This window comes from Salvelinus namaycush, chromosome 34, assembly GCF_016432855.1.
Source record: "Salvelinus namaycush isolate Seneca chromosome 34, SaNama_1.0, whole genome shotgun sequence".
Lineage (NCBI taxonomy): Eukaryota > Metazoa > Chordata > Actinopteri > Salmoniformes > Salmonidae > Salvelinus > Salvelinus namaycush.
Window position 1 is genome coordinate 8563579 of NC_052340.1, and position 18212 is coordinate 8581790.

The 18212-nt window shown below is 43.6% G+C and overlaps 2 protein-coding genes across 2 annotated transcripts; both read right to left on the reverse strand.

Moving 5' to 3' along the window:
* Positions 1 to 48: 48 nt before the first annotated feature.
* On the reverse strand, positions 49 to 9694 carry LOC120028855 (potassium channel subfamily K member 6-like). Its single transcript, XM_038974104.1, has 3 exons — positions 9192 to 9694; positions 2719 to 3114; positions 49 to 1010 (listed from the first exon to the last, which is right to left on the reverse strand). Exons 1-3 carry the CDS (start codon positions 9505 to 9507, stop codon positions 778 to 780), a joined length of 945 nt encoding a protein of 314 aa, XP_038830032.1. The 5' UTR covers positions 9508 to 9694; the 3' UTR covers positions 49 to 777.
* Positions 9695 to 11256: 1562 nt separating this feature from the next.
* On the reverse strand, positions 11257 to 17303 carry LOC120029133. Its single transcript, XM_038974439.1, has 5 exons — positions 14856 to 17303; positions 13547 to 13698; positions 13257 to 13381; positions 12681 to 12795; positions 11257 to 12341 (listed from the first exon to the last, which is right to left on the reverse strand). The coding sequence occupies exons 1-5, from the start codon at positions 17056 to 17058 to the stop codon at positions 12216 to 12218; spliced, it is 2721 nt and encodes a 906-aa protein (XP_038830367.1). The 5' UTR covers positions 17059 to 17303; the 3' UTR covers positions 11257 to 12215.
* Between the last annotated feature and the right edge of the window lie 909 nt (positions 17304 to 18212).

Sequence of the window (18212 nt, forward strand, 5' to 3'; positions counted from 1 at the left end):
CACACTGACACTTCCTAACATTGAACAAATGACAACTACACATCAGAACACAGATACTTGGTTTTTATTTTCAATCCTTTTGTTCCCTAAATTTGTTATCCTTCAGATGATATCCTTATCTTTTTTTAAAACACATGACCATGTCACACCACATGCAAAAACAAAGCCGGGAAGGCCCACGCTAGTCCTGGGAATGTGCTCCATCATATGACTCAAGACAAAGTCTCAAGCAATGGCTTTTTCATAGTTACAAGGGAGGGGCAACAAACTCCTTCAAAAGATGGCCACTATAACGAGTTTGTTTAGTTTTGAAATATCAGATATTTCTGTATGACCTTCCTTGATCAACCCTGACCTAAAACCACAAAAGGGTACATGAAAATACATCCACAAGAAAATGTCAGTATATGATACTTAAATATTTTTTGGTCTGAAACAAAAAAAGTGATAAATAATCAGAATCAGTCCCGACCAGAAGTGTTCTCTGCAGGTTATGGAATAACAACCTTCTCCCACCTTGACGCACAACCCTCGCCAAGTGTCAACTGGGTACACTGGTGCATCTGTAGAGTTCTTGTTTCTCTTTGGTTTAGTTGAGCTGTCGTAGCAGGAAGGTCTGACCTGACCCATGAGTTGCCTCACAGTGGTAAAGATGGTCTTTGGTGCCTATATAGTGTCAGGTTTTAAACTCCTCCCTGTGTTGCTGTAAAACAGTGACTGTTGTTTAGCTGTTTGACCTGACTGATGTAAAGGAGAACGGGCCAGTGGAGTGAGTCCTTATCGGTTGATGGTGTTATAGGAGGTCTGGGAGGCCGGATCCAGGGGCTTGGCCGAGGCCTCCACCTCATGCTGGTCCTCATGGCCGGCCTCGATGATGGGCTCCCTGTCCTCCTCTATATCCTCGTCACAGTGGGGGAGCTGGAAGAAAGAAGTCAGGCCATGCAGGTCGGCCATCCGGTGGAAGGCACGCAGGACCAGGTACATCATCATCAGCCCTACAAACAGGTACACTGCAAAGGACAGAGAGTACAACATCAGCAAGTAGACGCTGTGGGAAGAAGCATTATACATGGACACAGTCACTTGTCTAACAAAGCGCAAACTCACCACACTGGTGTGCTCGAGGTGTATTCCTGCTGGACAAGAAGACCAGCTATTCAACAGGCTTCCTCACCATACAGTTATGCTTATATGCCATATCATGGTTCATTTGTTTCAACAGTTGTTTCAGTGCAGCTCATTAAGCAGAGTAGACTTACACCTCCCTTGTGACTTAAATTCTGTCATGCCATGTTGTGGGTGTATTTTTTGACAGGAAAAGTATATTCCGATATGAGCAAAACAACCTAATTTCCCAGTAGTTTTTGCAATTGTCTGAGAATGGTGCTGGACCATATGACATATATATATTTTTTTAAGGGTAAAGTGTGATGAACAAGCTTTAAATAAAAGTTAAAATCCAGGTCATGTGACATGATCAACCAAAACAGGCCCTAAAACAAGGTATTTAGACAATGCCACAGAGTACAACAAATACCACTAGGCTCTAAACAGCGAGGTTATTTTGAGAGGATAAAAAGGGTAATTCCAGTAATTCAATTATACCATAACTCTGACAAATGTCATGTGACAATATGAAATCCCTCCAAGTACAAGTTGGGTAGATGGTGTGGTATCCTTGACTCCCTACTGCAACATGCCCTTGAGATGAGAGCAATTTCACCAGACATTACACTCTTCCCAAAACAAGAAGCCAAATTCAAATTCACCCATCCAGTATACCAACCAAATCACAGACATTGTGAGATACATGGAGGGGGCAGTGGAGCGACACTTTAGTTTCCTCCTGAAAACCACAAGGGTGCCTCCTCAGACTTATACAAATGTACAGTACAAATATACTCAAAACGATAAACCGTACTGCATATTTGCAGTATCAGAATTACATGTCTAGGGTCAATACAGGGATAAGGAATGCATCCATTTTCTTTCATCGGGAGACTCATGCAGTCTCTGCATTCTGACTAATATCTTCTGACATTTGGCCCACAAATGTTGTCTCAGGACATTGAGCACAATGAAGAGCAGAGGTGTCCTGTCATCTTCAAATTACGAGTATTGCAAACATATCTTACATAAGCACATTTAAAAACTAAAACAAAACAGCATTTACTAGTTCTTCAAATTGCTTCCTTGGACGTTATAGATCCTTCTGACCAGAGTGCACTACTTGAGAGGAGGAGGAGCACTCAGGAAGCGCCAGTTCTCACAACCGAGGTGTGAAAGTTCCTGCGGTTTCACAGAGACACAACACCATATTCCACCAGAGGGCCTAGCGATCTCAGTGCTGGACAAGATGTCACATTCTGGCTTCTCTAATGTGAGGTGGTGTTGGGGCCGAGCGTCACCCACTTCACTCAAGTGTCTGCACACGGTCAAAATTGTCAAGTCCACTTATTCCTATGCACATCCCTCTGTTTAAAACATTGATGCAAACTGTCCCTGTTCACACTTATTTCCTGGTTTTCTATTCAAAAAAGGGGAAAAACAATTCTAACTCGAAATCATGAACACCAATATTTAAGTTGAATGGGTAATGACTATCACGGAATGTATATGACATTAGTCTGAGCTGTGTCATGAGCCATGTCAGGGTGCCTTGCCCTGTTATCAAACGCACTCAGACTAGAAACACACTCAGACTAGTTCATGACTCACCCATCACAGAGATCTTATACAGCGACCTGAAATTCTGTCCGGGCTTCTCGCCGGGCACGTAGTCGCCCAGGCCGATGGTACACAGCGTGATGAAGCAGAAGTATATGGCGTCCAGGAAGGACCAGGTGTCCTCGATGTAGCTGAACACCACAGCGGGTACCACAAAGAAGCCCAGCACCACCACCAGCAGCAGGATGGCGAAGTGGACGGCAGTGGCGGCGAGAGGGTCCAGGCCGATCTTCTGGCGGAACATGCTGATGGGTCCGTAGGTCACCAGGTGCATGAGCCTCTGGACGCAGGCGGTGAGCACCAGCATGGTGAAGGGCACTCCCAGCAGGGCGTAGAAGATGGAGAAGGCTTTGCCCGTGTCCGACAGGGGCGTAGTGTGCCCATATCCTGGGGAGGGTGGAGAGAAAAAGAGTGAGACAGAGCGCAAGTTTATAGAGCTAAGAAATTATTAGGATCCCATACAAGCAAACAGTACAATAGCAGATAGCATGCTGTTGCCAGAGAGGTAAGTGATCTCACCATCTAGAAAATTAAAGCTATGATGGGAACAAGTCAGTTATCATTGAACAAAATGAAAGTCAAAACAATCCACTGTAACTAGGCCACTCAGGAACATTCAATGTCATCTTGGTAAGCAACTCCAGTGTATATTTTGACTTGTGTTTTAGATTATCGTCCTGCTGAAAGGTGACCGAACCAGGTTTTCCTCTAAGATTTTGCCTGTGCTTAGCTATTCCGTTTCTTTTTATTTAAAAAAAACTCCCTCGTTCTTGCAGATGACAAGCATACCCATAACATGATGCAGCCACCACCATGTTTGAATAGTAGTATAAGTGATGTGTTGGATTTGCCCAAAACATAACGCTTCGTATTCAGGGCAAAAAGTTCATTACTTTGCCACATTTTTTGCAGTATTACTTAAGTGCCTTACTGCAAACAGGATGCATGTTTTACAATATTTTTATTCTGTAAAGGCGTCCTTCTTTCACTCTTAATTAGGTTAGTATTGAAGAGTAACTACAATGTTGTTGACCCATCCTTAGTTATCTCCTATTACAGTCATTAAACTCTGTTTTAAAAACACCATTGGCCTCATGGTGAAATCCCTGAGCGGTTTCCTTCCTCTCCGGCAACTGAGTTAGGTAGGGTGCCCTTATCTTAGTAGTGACTGGGTGTATTGATACACCATCCAAAGTGTGATTCATAACTTTTTTACCCATCTACCATTAGGTGTCCTTATTAGTTCTCCTGGCGTCCGCCAAACCCAGAGTTGTCCGTCAGACTGCCAGATTGTGAAGAGTTATTCATCACACACAATAGTTATTCATCACACACAGAGAATGCATTTCCACTGCTCCAGAGTCCAATGGCGGCGAGCTTTACACCACTCCAGCCGAGGCTTGATATTGCGCATCATGATCTTAGGCTTGCGTGCGGCTGCTCGGCCATGGAAACCCATTACATGAAGCTCCCGACCAACAGTTCTTGTGCTGATGTTGCTTCCAGAGGCAGTTTGGAACTCAGCAGTGAGTGTTGCAACCAAGGACAGACAGTGCATTCGGAAAGTATTCAGACCCCTTTACTTTTTCCACATTTTGTTACATTACAATAACCCTAAGCACACAGCCAAGACAACGCAGGAGTGGCTTCGGGACAAGTTTCTGAATGTCCTGGAGTGGCACAGACCGAGCCCGGACTTGAACCCAATCTAACATATCTGGAAAGATCTGAAAATAGCTTTGCAGCGACGCTCCCCATCCAACGTCGTGGACTTCAGGAAACCCCTATCCACATCGACAGCAGTGGAGAAGGTTTTAAGTTCCTCGGTGTACACATCACTGACAAACTGAAATGGTCCACGCACACAGACAGTGTGGTGAAGAATGCGCAACACTGCCTCTTCAACCTCAGGAGGCTGAAAAATGTTGGCTTGTCACCGAAAACCCTCACTAACTTTTACAGGTGCACAATTGAGAGCATCCTGTCGGGCTGCATCACCGCCTGGTACGGCAACTGCACCTCCCACAACCGCAGGGCTCTCCAGAGAGTGGTGCGGTCTGCACATCGCATCACCGGGGGCAAACTACCTGCCCTCCAGGACACCTACAACACCCGATGTCACAGGCAAAAAAGGCAAAAAAGATCATCAAGGACAATAACAACCCAAGCCACTACCTGTTCACCCCGCTTCAATCCAGAAGGCGAGCTCAGTACAGGTGCATCAAAACTGGGACAGAGAGAGATTGAAAAACAGCTTCTATCTCAAGGCCATCAGATTGTTAAACAGCCACCACTAACACAGAGAGGCTGCTGCCTACCTACAGACTTGATATCATTAGCCACTTTAATAAATGGAACACAAGTCACTTTAATAATGCCACTTTAAGAATGTTTACATATCTCACATTACTCATCTCATATGTATATCCTGTATCCTTCACTATCTATTCTTTGCTATCTATTGCATCTTAGCCGCCCTGTCACTGCTCATCCATATATTTTATACTTATTTATTCTCATCCCATTCCTTTACTAGATTGTGTGTATTAGGTTTTGTTGTGGAATTGTTAGATATTACCTGTTAGATACTGCTGCACTGTCGGATCTAGAAGCATAAGCATTTCGCTACACTCGCAATAACATCTGCTAACCATGTGTATGTGACCAATAAAATGTGATTTGATCTGACCTGACAGCGCTTGAGGGGGATCTGCAGAGAAGAATGGGAGAAACTCCCCAAATACAAGTGTGCCAAGCTTGTAGCGTCATGACTCTAGGCTGTAATTGCTGCCAAAAGGTGCTTCAACAAAGTACTGAGTAAAGGGTCTGAATACTTATGTAAATGTGACATTTAATTTTTTATACATTTGAAAAAAAATCTACACCTGTTTTTGCTCTGTCATTATGGGGTATTGTGTGTGGATTGATGACGGGGAAAAAACAATTTTATCAATTTTATAATAAGGCAGTAACGTAACCTAACAAAATGTGGAAAAAGTCAAGGGGTCTGAATACTTTCCGAATGCACTATATGTCAGACGGATGGAGAAATCAGACAGGATAAAGTACACAAAAATATATTCATGAATATGTTCATAGATGGGTCAGATTATAACCATAAAGGCTAGATAGGGTACACACACTTCAAGACTCATGGTGAGATTACATTTCATAGATTGACTTCTTACAAAGTGGCACAACAGTTTACAGATTCAACACATCAACTACTGTTTATTTAGGATGTTGAAAGTAAAATATTAAAGATGACACTGTGCAATTTAGCCAGACAGGTTTAGAATAATTCCTCATCTATTTTGATGGGCAAACAAAGTTAGCTGGTTGTCTTTGTAGGGAAGGAGTGAGACGATCACATGACAGTGTCGCGAGTCAAGCACAATGGTCCATACAACTATTGTTTTCTTGCCTGACAGACAAACTACAGAGTTTGCCAAATGTTAGCTGGAGCAGTTTCCAAATGAATTGCATTGGTAGAAACAGGACAAAACAAGCAACTTGTTAGCTGGCTATGTATAGCTTTACCTTGCGAACGTGGCAAACCATGACCTAAATCCAACAGATTAACACAAATTACTATAATCTCCATTTCGGTAGCTAGTTAGCTGTATGTATGGATAGCTAGTAAAAGTGACAGCTGAGGTTGACGCTTCACAAGCGAAGCCCAAATTTACAGCCACACAACGTTCCTTGCCTGACAGACTAGCTAGCTACCTATAGCAAGCAGCTTGGGCCATATGAAATACATCTGTAAAAACAAGACAAAATAACCAGATAGTTAGCTGACTATATACAGCTAAACACTGCAACTATGAGACAGAGAGTAATCATTCCAGCTCCTCTGATGATGATCACTTGATTGGAACAGGTGAGCACATGACAGGATTTGCTAATCTGAGCGCTATGCCTCAAATTTCTCAGCATCCAACATATCTGCTGTTTTCTCATTTCTTTCAACATCACGGGTCGGAATCCGTATCACCAACCAACATAGATACAGGCTCTTATACAGTGAAAAGTCGTGGACGCATTGGCACCGTCATTTTGAGGAAATAAGTGATTTTTTTTCTGTTAAAAGGTCAAAATGACAGCATAACCTGTTTCTGGTTGATGACAACAGCCACGCAAATAAGACAACAGGTTGTTAGGAAGTTAATTCTGCGATATGGATGCAGATATTGTTAGAAAAACAAGGCCGTTCGCAGCCGCTATAGTATATATATATTTTTTAAAGGCAGTTGACGACCGCTATGGGTTCTAAAGGGTTAACCAACTAACCGAGGATTTAAATTTAGCCTTGCATAATCCCCTAGACGCAGTCACACCGTTAAAAACAAACTAAATTGTCACAAGAAACTAGCTCCCTGGGATACAGAAAATACGAGCCGTAAACCAAGTTTACAAAAATTGGAAAGGAAATGGCGCTCCACCAAATTGGAAGTCTTCCAACTAGCTAGGAAAGTACCGTGCAATATCGAAAATCCCTCACTGCTGCTCGATCACCCTATTTTTGATACTGTTGAAAAGCTAACTAAAAAGCAGCATTCCTTCCCCAAGTGAGGATTGCCTTCACTTCAGCAGTGATGAATTCATGAACTTCTTAGAGGAAAACATCCTGATCATTAGAAAACAAATTAGACTCCTCTTTGTATTTGCGTATTTCTCCAAAACTCAGTTATCCCGAGTCTGCACAGAACAGCCAGGACCTCGGATCAATTTAATTCTGTGTCATTTTGACACATTCACAAAAATAGTCATGGCCTCTAAACCTTATTCCAACTAAACTACTGAAAGAGCTACTTCCTGTGCTTGGCCCTCCTATGTTGAACATAATAAACGGCTCCCTAGCCTCCAGATGTATACCAAGCTCACTAAAAGTGGAAGTAATAATGCCTCCCCTGAAAAAGCCAAACCTTTAACCCCAAAAATATATTTTTAAAAAAATAAAGAAATCTGACTATATCAAATCTCTCATTCCTCTAAAAATGTTTAGAAAAATCTGTTGCTCAGCAACTAACTGCCTTCCTGAAGACATAATTACTACGAAACCATCCAGTCTGGTTTTAGACACCATTATAGTTCTGAAACTGCTCTCGTGAAGGTGGTAAATTACCTTCTAATGGCATCAGACCATTAGAAGGCTCTGCGTCTGTCCTTGTGCACCTAGACCTTTATGCCGCTTTCAACACCATCGATCACCACATTATTTTGGAAAGATTTGAAACCCTAATTGGTCTACATGGACAGGTTCTTGCCTGGTTGAGATCTTATCTGTTGGAATGACATAAGTTTGTCTCTGGATGGTTTGTCCACTGGCAAATCAATGGTAAGTTTGTGTTCCTCAAGGTTCCGTTCTATGACCACTACTGTTTTCACTACACACACACACACACACACACACACACACACACACACACACACACACAGAGTATATCAAGCATTAGGCACACCTTCCTAATATTGAGTTGCACCCCACCCTCCTTGCCCTCAGAACAGCCTCAATCTGTCAGGAATGGACTCTACAAGGTGTCAAAAGTGTTTCACAGGGATGCTGGCCAATGTTGACTCCAATGCTTCCCACAGTTGTGTCAAATTGGCTGGATGTCCTTTGGGTGGTGGACCATTCCATTCTTGATACACAGGAAACTTGAGCGTGAAAACCCCAGCAGCGTTGCAGTTCTTGACACAAACCGGTGTGCCTAGCACCTACTACCATACCCAGTTCAAAGGCACTTAAATCTGAACTCATAATGAGAGGCTGCAGTTGCTCGTGGGTCTGCTCACCCACATATTTTTTAATTTTAGAGTTAATTTCCTGCAATTATACACATTTAGTCATTGCGTGAAGCGACATTTTTGCAGTTTTTAATGATATCTGAGTGAGTCTAATTTAGAAAATCAATGGGGGAGCTCGCCAGGTAATTCAACCATGATAACAATATTAGATAGCTGGCCGCTAAACTAAGTTAGGAATCTAAAAAATGTTAGCTGACATGGGCTAATTGACTGACTATCAGTGATTGACATAACAAGTGTAAAACTCCTGATTTCGAAATTGCACCATGTCAGTCTACTAATCTAGATTGCAACGGTAAATTGAGACCCTGACTTAGTCAGTGGAAATGGATCTGAGGGCTTTCAAAAGGAGGACCACCAGTTGCCCATCCCTGCTTTAACGACTTTGAAGCACTGATACTGGGGCAGTTACCTGAAAAATCACATGGCCCATTGATGCTGGCATGTTTTGGTCACTGAATACAAAAAAATGCCCAGCTACAACTGTAATTTGTAACCAATCAGTGTTTCCTTGAGTATCTTGCAATATTAGCAATTAAATTGTTTAGAAATGTCTACATGGATTTGTCTTACACGGACCAGCCGAAACAAAACGAAAACAATGTAGGCCTAACAAAGACAAGTGACGTTAACGTTATAGGCTATTTACTTACCGACTGTCGTTACTAAAGTGTTGGCGAAGAACAAAGAGGAAGCCAAGTCCCAATTAGAACTCGCAGAAGAATTCGGAAGGATAGAAACCCCATACTTATTGGCTTGTAAAACTCTCTCCAAAAAGTTTTCAAGTGATGTTGCATTGACGCAACTTTGGTTGAGAAACTCTTCCTTCAGGACTTGTATGTCTCTTTTTAGTTTGTCCTCCACCGGCCGTTCGATGGTGGAGAAAACGAACGCTCCAAACAACAGATAAGCAACATAGAACAGTATAAAACCTGTAAGCAGTATCCAAGATTTGTACCACGAAGACATTTCTCTGCTTTCAATGTCATCCGCCAAACTGTGACTTTGTAGCCTACTTCCCTGCCTCCGTCCGCTCAAGTTGTACGTGTCGGCAGTCCTCTAACCCACTGTTACAATTTTGACAAGGATGTGTTCAAACGCCTAGAACTCTGCAAATAAACATGTTGAGAATACACTGCACCCTACTGTTCCTCATGATAACAGCATGTCCTTAGTCCTTTACGTTCTATTTCTATCTGCAATAATGTGAACGTTTCAATCACCTGAATATAAGCCCCAGAGAATAGTCCAAGAGCTGTTAGGAAACAGTTAGGTGAGCTACAACACATTTCCTTTTCTGCCCCCTTCATTACCCTTTTCTCTGTGGTGTTTACAAGACTGGATAAGGAAAATATAGGGAAAAGGCTCAAACAATCCCTAGGTGAAACTATAGACTAAATGATCCAGTCAGTCTCAGATCTGGATCTGCAGACTAAAGTGAAGAGCTATGGGGTGGGCCAAAAAGGAACTAGAGTATACTGCCTCACTCTCCTAGTTTCATATGTCCATAATGGCTTCATATAGTTGTTATTGCAGACAGAGATTGCTTCGCCTTGAGCTTTTACGTAAAACTAATACATGTGATTAGGGGAGCCATCGTATCACATGCTGCAGCTGAAGAAAATAGCAACACCAGGATATGTTTTTCTTCTTGCCAACCATGCACTGAACTATACCAGGGCAATGTGCACAGTGCACATTAGGCAAACAAACTGTTGACTTTATTTGATAGCTTGCCAAAAGGTCATCTAAGGCCACTTGCATATTTTCACTTAAACACAGTCAATACCACAATATCTGGTGAAAATAGATCCTCTGACTCAGCAACTTCCTATTAACCAATTCAGCACTACTGACAGCCCCAGATTACCGCATTTGGGGCCCCGGGGCACCTACTTAAAAACAAAAAGGAAAACAGCTAACTTCCTGCATTTCAACACATTTTGCCATTGTGCAGAGAACAAAATAGCAGTTTTATAATGCTATTTTACATTTTATCATGAGGCTGAGAGGTAATTTTGCAGTTTTAAAGCTAATTTCCTGTTTTTCTACATTTTGTGCCATGGGAAAGAGAAGAATGTGCTGTTTTACAGCTCATCTCATGCTATTCTTCACATTTTGCCATGAAGCTGAGAGAAAATTGTGCAGTTTTAAAGCAAATTTCCTGGAGGTCATGGGCCCCAGGTCACCTGTCCTGCGTGACTGATCGGTAATCCGGCCGTGGCCACAGACCAAAATCTTGTACATGACCTCCTTTTGGGCCCTTTACCTGTCATCATCATACATGGGAGACGTTACAAATTTGCCATTCTGGTAGGGGGCATTCTTGGCCACAAGGTTAGAGTGGGTAATGAACTGAGAATAGCATTGCTCTGTCAGTTTTCCACATTAGCAGTCTTAGGTAATGACTTGAAGGCTTTGCACAGTCTTGCCAGTGGTTACAGCTGATTGTGTGCTAATTCAAAGTATGTCACTTGTAAGTGTTGATTTGCCAGTGTGGTTGCCTTTTGACCCATGAAAATGTTTTGAAACGCCGTAGGCCATTCTAATTGACTGACATGTGTAGCCTGTAGAGTATTATTTTCTCCCCTTTCTTTTGTTGTTTGCTGTTTTGGTTTATAGTGAGTATTGCATCAAACACCCAAATAAGATGACTGTTTAGGTACTTCAAAAACTATACAGTATATCATAACATGAGCAAAAGCTTTGAGGATGGAAAACAGCAATCAACGTATCATTTTATTACATGAATTAACAAGTTGACTATCTATTTTTATCAATTTGAACAACTCGGGAAATCTGTATTTTTCTTGAGGAATACATATTATGTACAAATGACAAACATTCACTACATTTTCTGTAGGCCTACTGAGTTGCCCTGGGTTACCCACAAACAACAATCAAGAGAGAAACAAATAGAATCTAAATATGACTTGACTGCTTTTTGTGATCTAAAACAAACGTGTACTGGTAAAATAACACGTTTTCTCTTTGCCAGCACAAAACAACTGTATTCTGACAGCCAGAAACACCCCAATTTAAAGGTAATCATTTCAGAAAACATGGTCATTATTTACTATGGTAATAAGAAAAGGAGCTGTGATCCATGTGAGCTCCAATGTTTGCTAAACCTACAGTATATTCTGCTCCAGAGTTGTCACAGGCACGTTTGAGCCAGATCACGTGACGGGAGAGGATAGTGTGTGTTTGTTGTTTGTGTCCATGTCAGTGTGTGTGTGAGAAAGAGGGTGGGAGTGAACAAAGGGGGGGTAGGGGTATAGCCATCCACTTCTCCGGGCAAACACCAATTACTTTAACATTTCCTATAGTCCATAAGAATAAGATTTATAAGAATGTTAACATTTGCATGTATTTTAAAAATATCTGTGAGACAAAAATTACAATTAGTGCTTAATTTTATCAAATTTGTCACAGGTATGCATCGGTGATCTAACTCCAGCGAAGGTAAAGCAAAACAGGGCATTATTAAGGGTCACCATATAGTCAGGTGGTCCAGTCGGCCCAAGGAGAGCATCCTCTGAGTTCCCGAATCTTGTGAAATGTTTAGTTATTTCTCCCCATGGAGATGAAGACTGTGTCCCATTAGTGGTTTGGCATGGACAGGCATAGAAAAGGCTAAATGTGTTGTTGAAGGTCAGGGAAAGTGGACATTTTGGTTATTCCATGATGTTCTTGTTGACATACGATAAACGTCTCTTCCCACAGGCCTGTGCATGCTGACTGGACGAGGGGAGGCCAAGAGAGGGACTGTAGTTGGCTGCTCGGTGCCCAGTCATATTTTCCTACAGAGGTGAATAAATGATAACTCTTCTAAATTGACATAAACTTTACATCAATTTACATGAACTGTAGTCAGTTGTTATCTGAGTGCCAGTGCAGAGAACAGTCAAATGACTATGTCATACTATGATGCGTGACCCATTATACATTCTATAATTATAGGCACTTCAGTTTGGTTTAACATGCTGTAGCATTTGTCATGGTGATAGAGCCTTATGTTAAAATTGTTATACTAACATAAGATAAGGCTGTATCATTTCAGCCTCATAATATGAAACAGAGTAGGCCTGTTATTACTTTTAACAGCCCATTACACTAGCATTACAGATGTAAATACTCACCGTGTTACACTGGCGCAAATGCAGCGACTGTAGAAGACGTTCGCGGGAAACCGCATTTGCCCTCTTATATTTCAAGCCAAACATCTTATTCAAGTCATGGAACCCATCGAGTAAGCTACAAGACAAACACAGATACGTAAAGTAAATTAATGGCAGAAGTACGCACCACAGTTATGAATAACACCACAGCCTATTAAATAATTGTGAAACGGTGAATCTATCACTAAAGCAATACTGATTCAGTGCGTGAAATATTGCCTAATATGCAGCTTATCATGGGTTCAAACAGCAGGGTAATTGTTCAGTGGTGGTGACATTTCATGCAATCTCTGGCGCTATCTTGAAGGTCATCATTTCTTCCACTAGATGGCAATATATAACAACTATGTCAGAACGTTCCTTATCGTTCCAATTTCATGAATTATAAAACTGTCTAGATTATGCTTCTAACTGATTTAAAATCCGAGCTGAAAGGAAATATAAGTAGGATTTTCTGCTAATACAGGATCAAACTTCCAAATCAGTCCCTGAGCTGGATTTTAATAAAATATCATTATGGTTTCTTGACCCACTTACCCATGATCCTCTGCAGAGCTTTCATGATCCAAGACGCCTCTGAGGAGCTGGCTGAGTGTGGGAACAGCATCACGATCATACAGGGCAGTAGACAGTGACGGGAAGGCCTCCACAAACACTTTGTTCTGAAAGATGGAAATAATGAAAAATGAAGAACAAATGTGTATGTCTATCATTTCCAGTCAGTCCCATGGACCATGTCCTCCTGGAGATACAGGAATATGCAATAAATTGACTCCTTGTCTTTTGTAGTCACTTCTGAGGAAAGATGGAAAGATTTAAAGGCCTACCACATTTTGCGTGGCAGAGAATCTGCCCCTTGTCTCCTCCACAGCATTTGTGGGCCACCACTGTTCTCTTGTGTCTTGCCCTTCTCCCACTGTATCCTTTGGGAAGGCTGTCCAGGCATCCTCTGATTGTTGGAATGAGCTGTCTGTCCAACCTGAGGTCCAATGGGTAGACTCATTGGTAATAGAATGGTTTTCAAGTGCAGCATGGAAACATTAAGAAGGCATCAGAAATGAATCATTAGACACTAGCTAGATTCTATTGGTTCTATATGATCTGTATTCCATGCACTGAGTCGACCTTAAAGTGCAGGGACCTGGTGTATGCTCCAAATAGACAGATATTTTGCATACTGTCCTCATTCAAATGGCCTGAATGGGCAACAAATAAAGTTGTTTTTTTTTGGTAGTTGACCTGTTTTTTTACCTTCTATAATCTGACAACTATTTTTGAAACTTTGATTTATACACTTGGTTAAAAGTCACTGCAAGTGCCATTGCTTTAACTGACATAATCATGACAACAACAATGATTAGACCTTTGTTATTACCATTAGACACTAATGATTGGGAGTTTTGTCTTTGCATGATGTTTGAGGTTACATGGGGATGGAACGTTGGGATGGATGGGCTGTCACCCTGCATGGTCTCTCCCAATCACGGAGGAGCTGCCTGCCTAGGTCTCTGTCTCTTTAAACATGGAACCCCATGTCCTGAGGCTAACACGCCTTACATCCCAAAGCAGAGAGCACTAGCACTACCTTCACATGAGTTTGAGAGAGGAGGGCCCTCAAGAATCCAGGTCAGACCAGACTAACTGATTATTTATTTGATTTAACTCGGCAAGTCAGTTAAGAACAAATTCTTATTTACAATGGCGGCCTACCCCAGCCAAACCCGGACGGCGCTGGGCCAATTATGCGCCGCCCTAAGTGACTCCAAATCACGGCCGGTTGTGACACAGCCTGGAATCAAACCAGGGTCTGTAGTGACGCCTCTAGCACTGAGACGCAGTGCCTTAGACCGCTGCGCCACTCGGGCATTGGGAACAACGTGTCTACATGCCCTGGCTGCTGCATGGTGCAAACCACAACAAAGAGAGTTACCGCTACTGTTCACATCAGAGCTCTTGTCTTTGTGGTTTTCAAAAACCTTTTCATGTTTTGCGTTACTGCTGCCTCTGTCACATTTGCATAATCTAACTGGAGGATGTGATAGTCATAAGAAGTTTCTGTTATGTGTGTGTAGTGTCTGGATGTCTTTAAAAAGAGCTCCTGTCACATTTCTGAGGTGCCGTAGGCTGGGGACTTACCAACACTCTCACTTTTCCCAGAAGGCACTAGGGGTGATGCAGTGAAGCTGTCGTCCCAGGGCGGCTGCTCCTCTGCCTGCATGAAAAGCCCAAAGTCATCCTCCCCCTCTGGCCCCCCATCCAGGAACCCCCTGTTGGAGGCCACCTTGCTCTCGTCCGTGCCCCTCTTCCACTCCTGCTCCCCTGGGCTCCGTAGCAGAGGCACCAGAGCCCCACCTCCAGCGTCTGTCTGCCCCCCATTCGGAGCAGGGAGGCCTGTTGCCATGGCTCTTGAGGAGGCCGGATTAGGTGGCGAGTGTGTGACAGAGATAGCAGGGCCAGCAACAGCAGAGCCTTGTAAAAGGGAATTAAACTGCCTAGTCCCTGCCTTCCTCCACCCTACTACGGCCTCTTCAGTTAGGTTAGCTGGTAAATCTGAAAAACACCTCGCTTCCATCCTACATGTCTCCTCGGACTCATGTTCCTCCGTTGCCCAGTGAGGCCCTCGCTCAGTTCTCTGGGATATGATGTCTCCCCTTACTAGCGTGGCCTCATCATCTGTGCTCCTGACCTCGGGCAGTATCTCTCCATGCTCCCCACAGAGCTCCCTAATTTCTGGTACTGTTGACTGGATTCCCTCCTCCCCCTCTATCTCCTCTTCCTCACAGAGGCCATGTACAGATTCCTGTAAACCTTCTTTATCCACTGCCACAGGATCTTTTTCTTCTGGCTGACATTTCTCACAAAGCTTATTGTATTTATCTGACTTAGTTTCCTGATTTATCTGACCATAGCCAGTCTCATCGGTAGCAGTATAAATGCTGCCCTCTACTGGTCTGGGTGGTTGAGTGGAGCAGTCTTTGAGGCAGCTTCTCTCAGAGCAGCAGTGGCTCTCTGAGGTTTGAACATCGATCCACCTGTTGGGCAGCTCCCCCTCAGCTATCTCCCCGGTCCCCCTTAGCCTCTCTGAATCACACTCTGCGGACTTGATATGATCCACAAACCCAATCACAGCACCCACCATGCCATCAAAGTCTTCCACATGTCTCATGATACCACTGGCCACATCGTTGCCTCCAGTATGGATGTCTTTATCCCATAGTTTGTCCTGGAAGTGCTCCTTGTTGAGAGAAGTTTCAGGATGCAGCCCCTCCTGTGTGTGTGCGCTGTCTGGCTTTCCCCGGTCCCCGACGTCACTGCTGCAGTTTTCTGGGTCAGCATTGTCTGGAGGCAGGCAGGAGTCACAGGGCTTTGACCGGGTGAGACCAGTGCCATCCTGTACTTTCCCCTCCTCCTTCTCCTTAATCCCCTCCACACCGCAGCTCGACTGATCCTGCTCAAATACAGAGGCAGCTTCCCTCTGACCCCCGCTGCTCCCCTGCCCTCCTCTCCGCCCGTGACACTGGGTGCAGGTCTTGGTCTGAGCGTGACTGCATTTGGGGCTTCTAGTACTCCCTCGGTCTTGTTTTCCACTCGGAGTGTCCTGACCAGCTTTGGGAAACTCCCCTTTGTCCCTGCTTTCCTGGCTCCCTTCCAGGGTATGCTCGCCAGCATTCTCCCTGTTCCGGAGTGTTCTCCCCTGGATGGAAACCACAGGCTTGCAGGATGTTCTCCACCTCTGGGCTGACCTCGATTTGACCTGGTATGACCCCAAGGCCCCTTCCATATCCCGCACCCCCATTTTCCCCACCGTGGAGGAGTCCCTGACCCCTCCCACTTTATCCCTCAGCCAGCTGCCCACCAGCGTGGAGGGGGACTGAGGGACCAGACCTTGAGTGCAGGGCTTTGGGCTGCCTGTAGAGTAGAGGCACCGTCCACCCTCCGTCTTGAGGAACAGACAACTTGTCTGAGTCTGACCACCTCCCTCAGAGGCCTTCAATGTGGCCACAGTCACCAGTGCCCCCAGGCCTGTCTGTCTGGGGTTGGAGGCATAGTTGGAGTCCAGCGGTTGCCCCAGACCATAACCCAGCCTGCCCCACTGTCCCACTGGGTAGACATCTGCAGGCCTGGGGCACGTTCCTTGGGACCTGGGGGGAGGTGCTGCCCTCCTGCGGTTCTTGGAGCACGCAGCCCAGGCCCGAAGGCCCTTTACTAAGGGCATGTCCCCAAGCTCCAAGTGTCTGGTGAAGGGAAGATTGCTTTTTTGGCACTTCTGCAGCACCTCCCTGGGGGAGCCAGACATCTCCAGGCATGGGTAGTTGTTGTTATTGTTCTGCTGGATCATTGTTGCAGCCGTCAGATGATTAAGATAGTATCAAAAAATAGTAGCTAATGTGCAATCTTCAAACTTGTATGTAGCTTAACAAGGAGGCTTCAACACATGAAGAATAGACACTCAAAGTAATGACGCGGAGTGTATTTCCGAGTAATATTCTGTGACAGTGCTGTCAACAGTGTTCTCCATCCAGATACGCAGCATCAGAGTATTTCTATCAACGGGTGTCAGGCATGTAAACCAATTCAGTCTACCTAAACAACCTAGAGGAGAAACAAACATTGATCAGATATATCATTGAAAACATGATACAATACCTCATTTCATTTTGGAAAGGATGTTACTGTACAAAGACTCTCATAATCAAATAAGGCTACAAATCAATATCTGCTAGAGCCCACAAGAGAGATTGAATGGCTGGCATTGTGTGAGAACCATGTATCGATTCTCTCGCACAATCTTAACTACCCACTTTGATTGGTGTTTTGGGGCTCAATCAAATGTTTATTTGTTCGTGTTTTATGTGTTCATGTAAGATGTATAGTTATAGTGGACATTATCATGATATATTATGAAGTGGAGGTTCTTGACCAAACAAAAAATGTAATTCATATAGGCCATGGAAAATAGGGTATAGTAGGCTATATGGGTGATGCACGTAACAGTTGTAATAGACTATGCTGCGCAAACGGTCATTCCACATGCATAAATTGTTTCAAAGCCTACCAGTATGAATATTTAATAGGGAAGGTGCCTATTCAGACAATAAAATCATCAACAGGGTACCCAAAACAGTCACAATATTTTTCGATTTTAAATGACGCTGTTAAATAGCAACCACAGTTCAATATTGTCATCATCGTCCTTGCTTGCTTCTCTTACCATTTCATACTCAGATTCTCCGAGCTAGACGTTGCCAGACATCTAATTGCGGTTGGATGTTGTCTGCTTGACGTTAACCTTCATTTCATAATTGTCGTATTTGACTCGCGTCTCTCTGTAGGATCATTTTATGCGTCTCCCACGAACACGACTCAATGAGCATCGACCGACGAGGGTTTATTTAGGCTACTATACATACATTTAAAGGTGGAAAAGGTCCCCTATACCTGCATCGAAGTCAAAAGGCTGTTTTAAAAATACAATCATATTTTTCTGTGAGT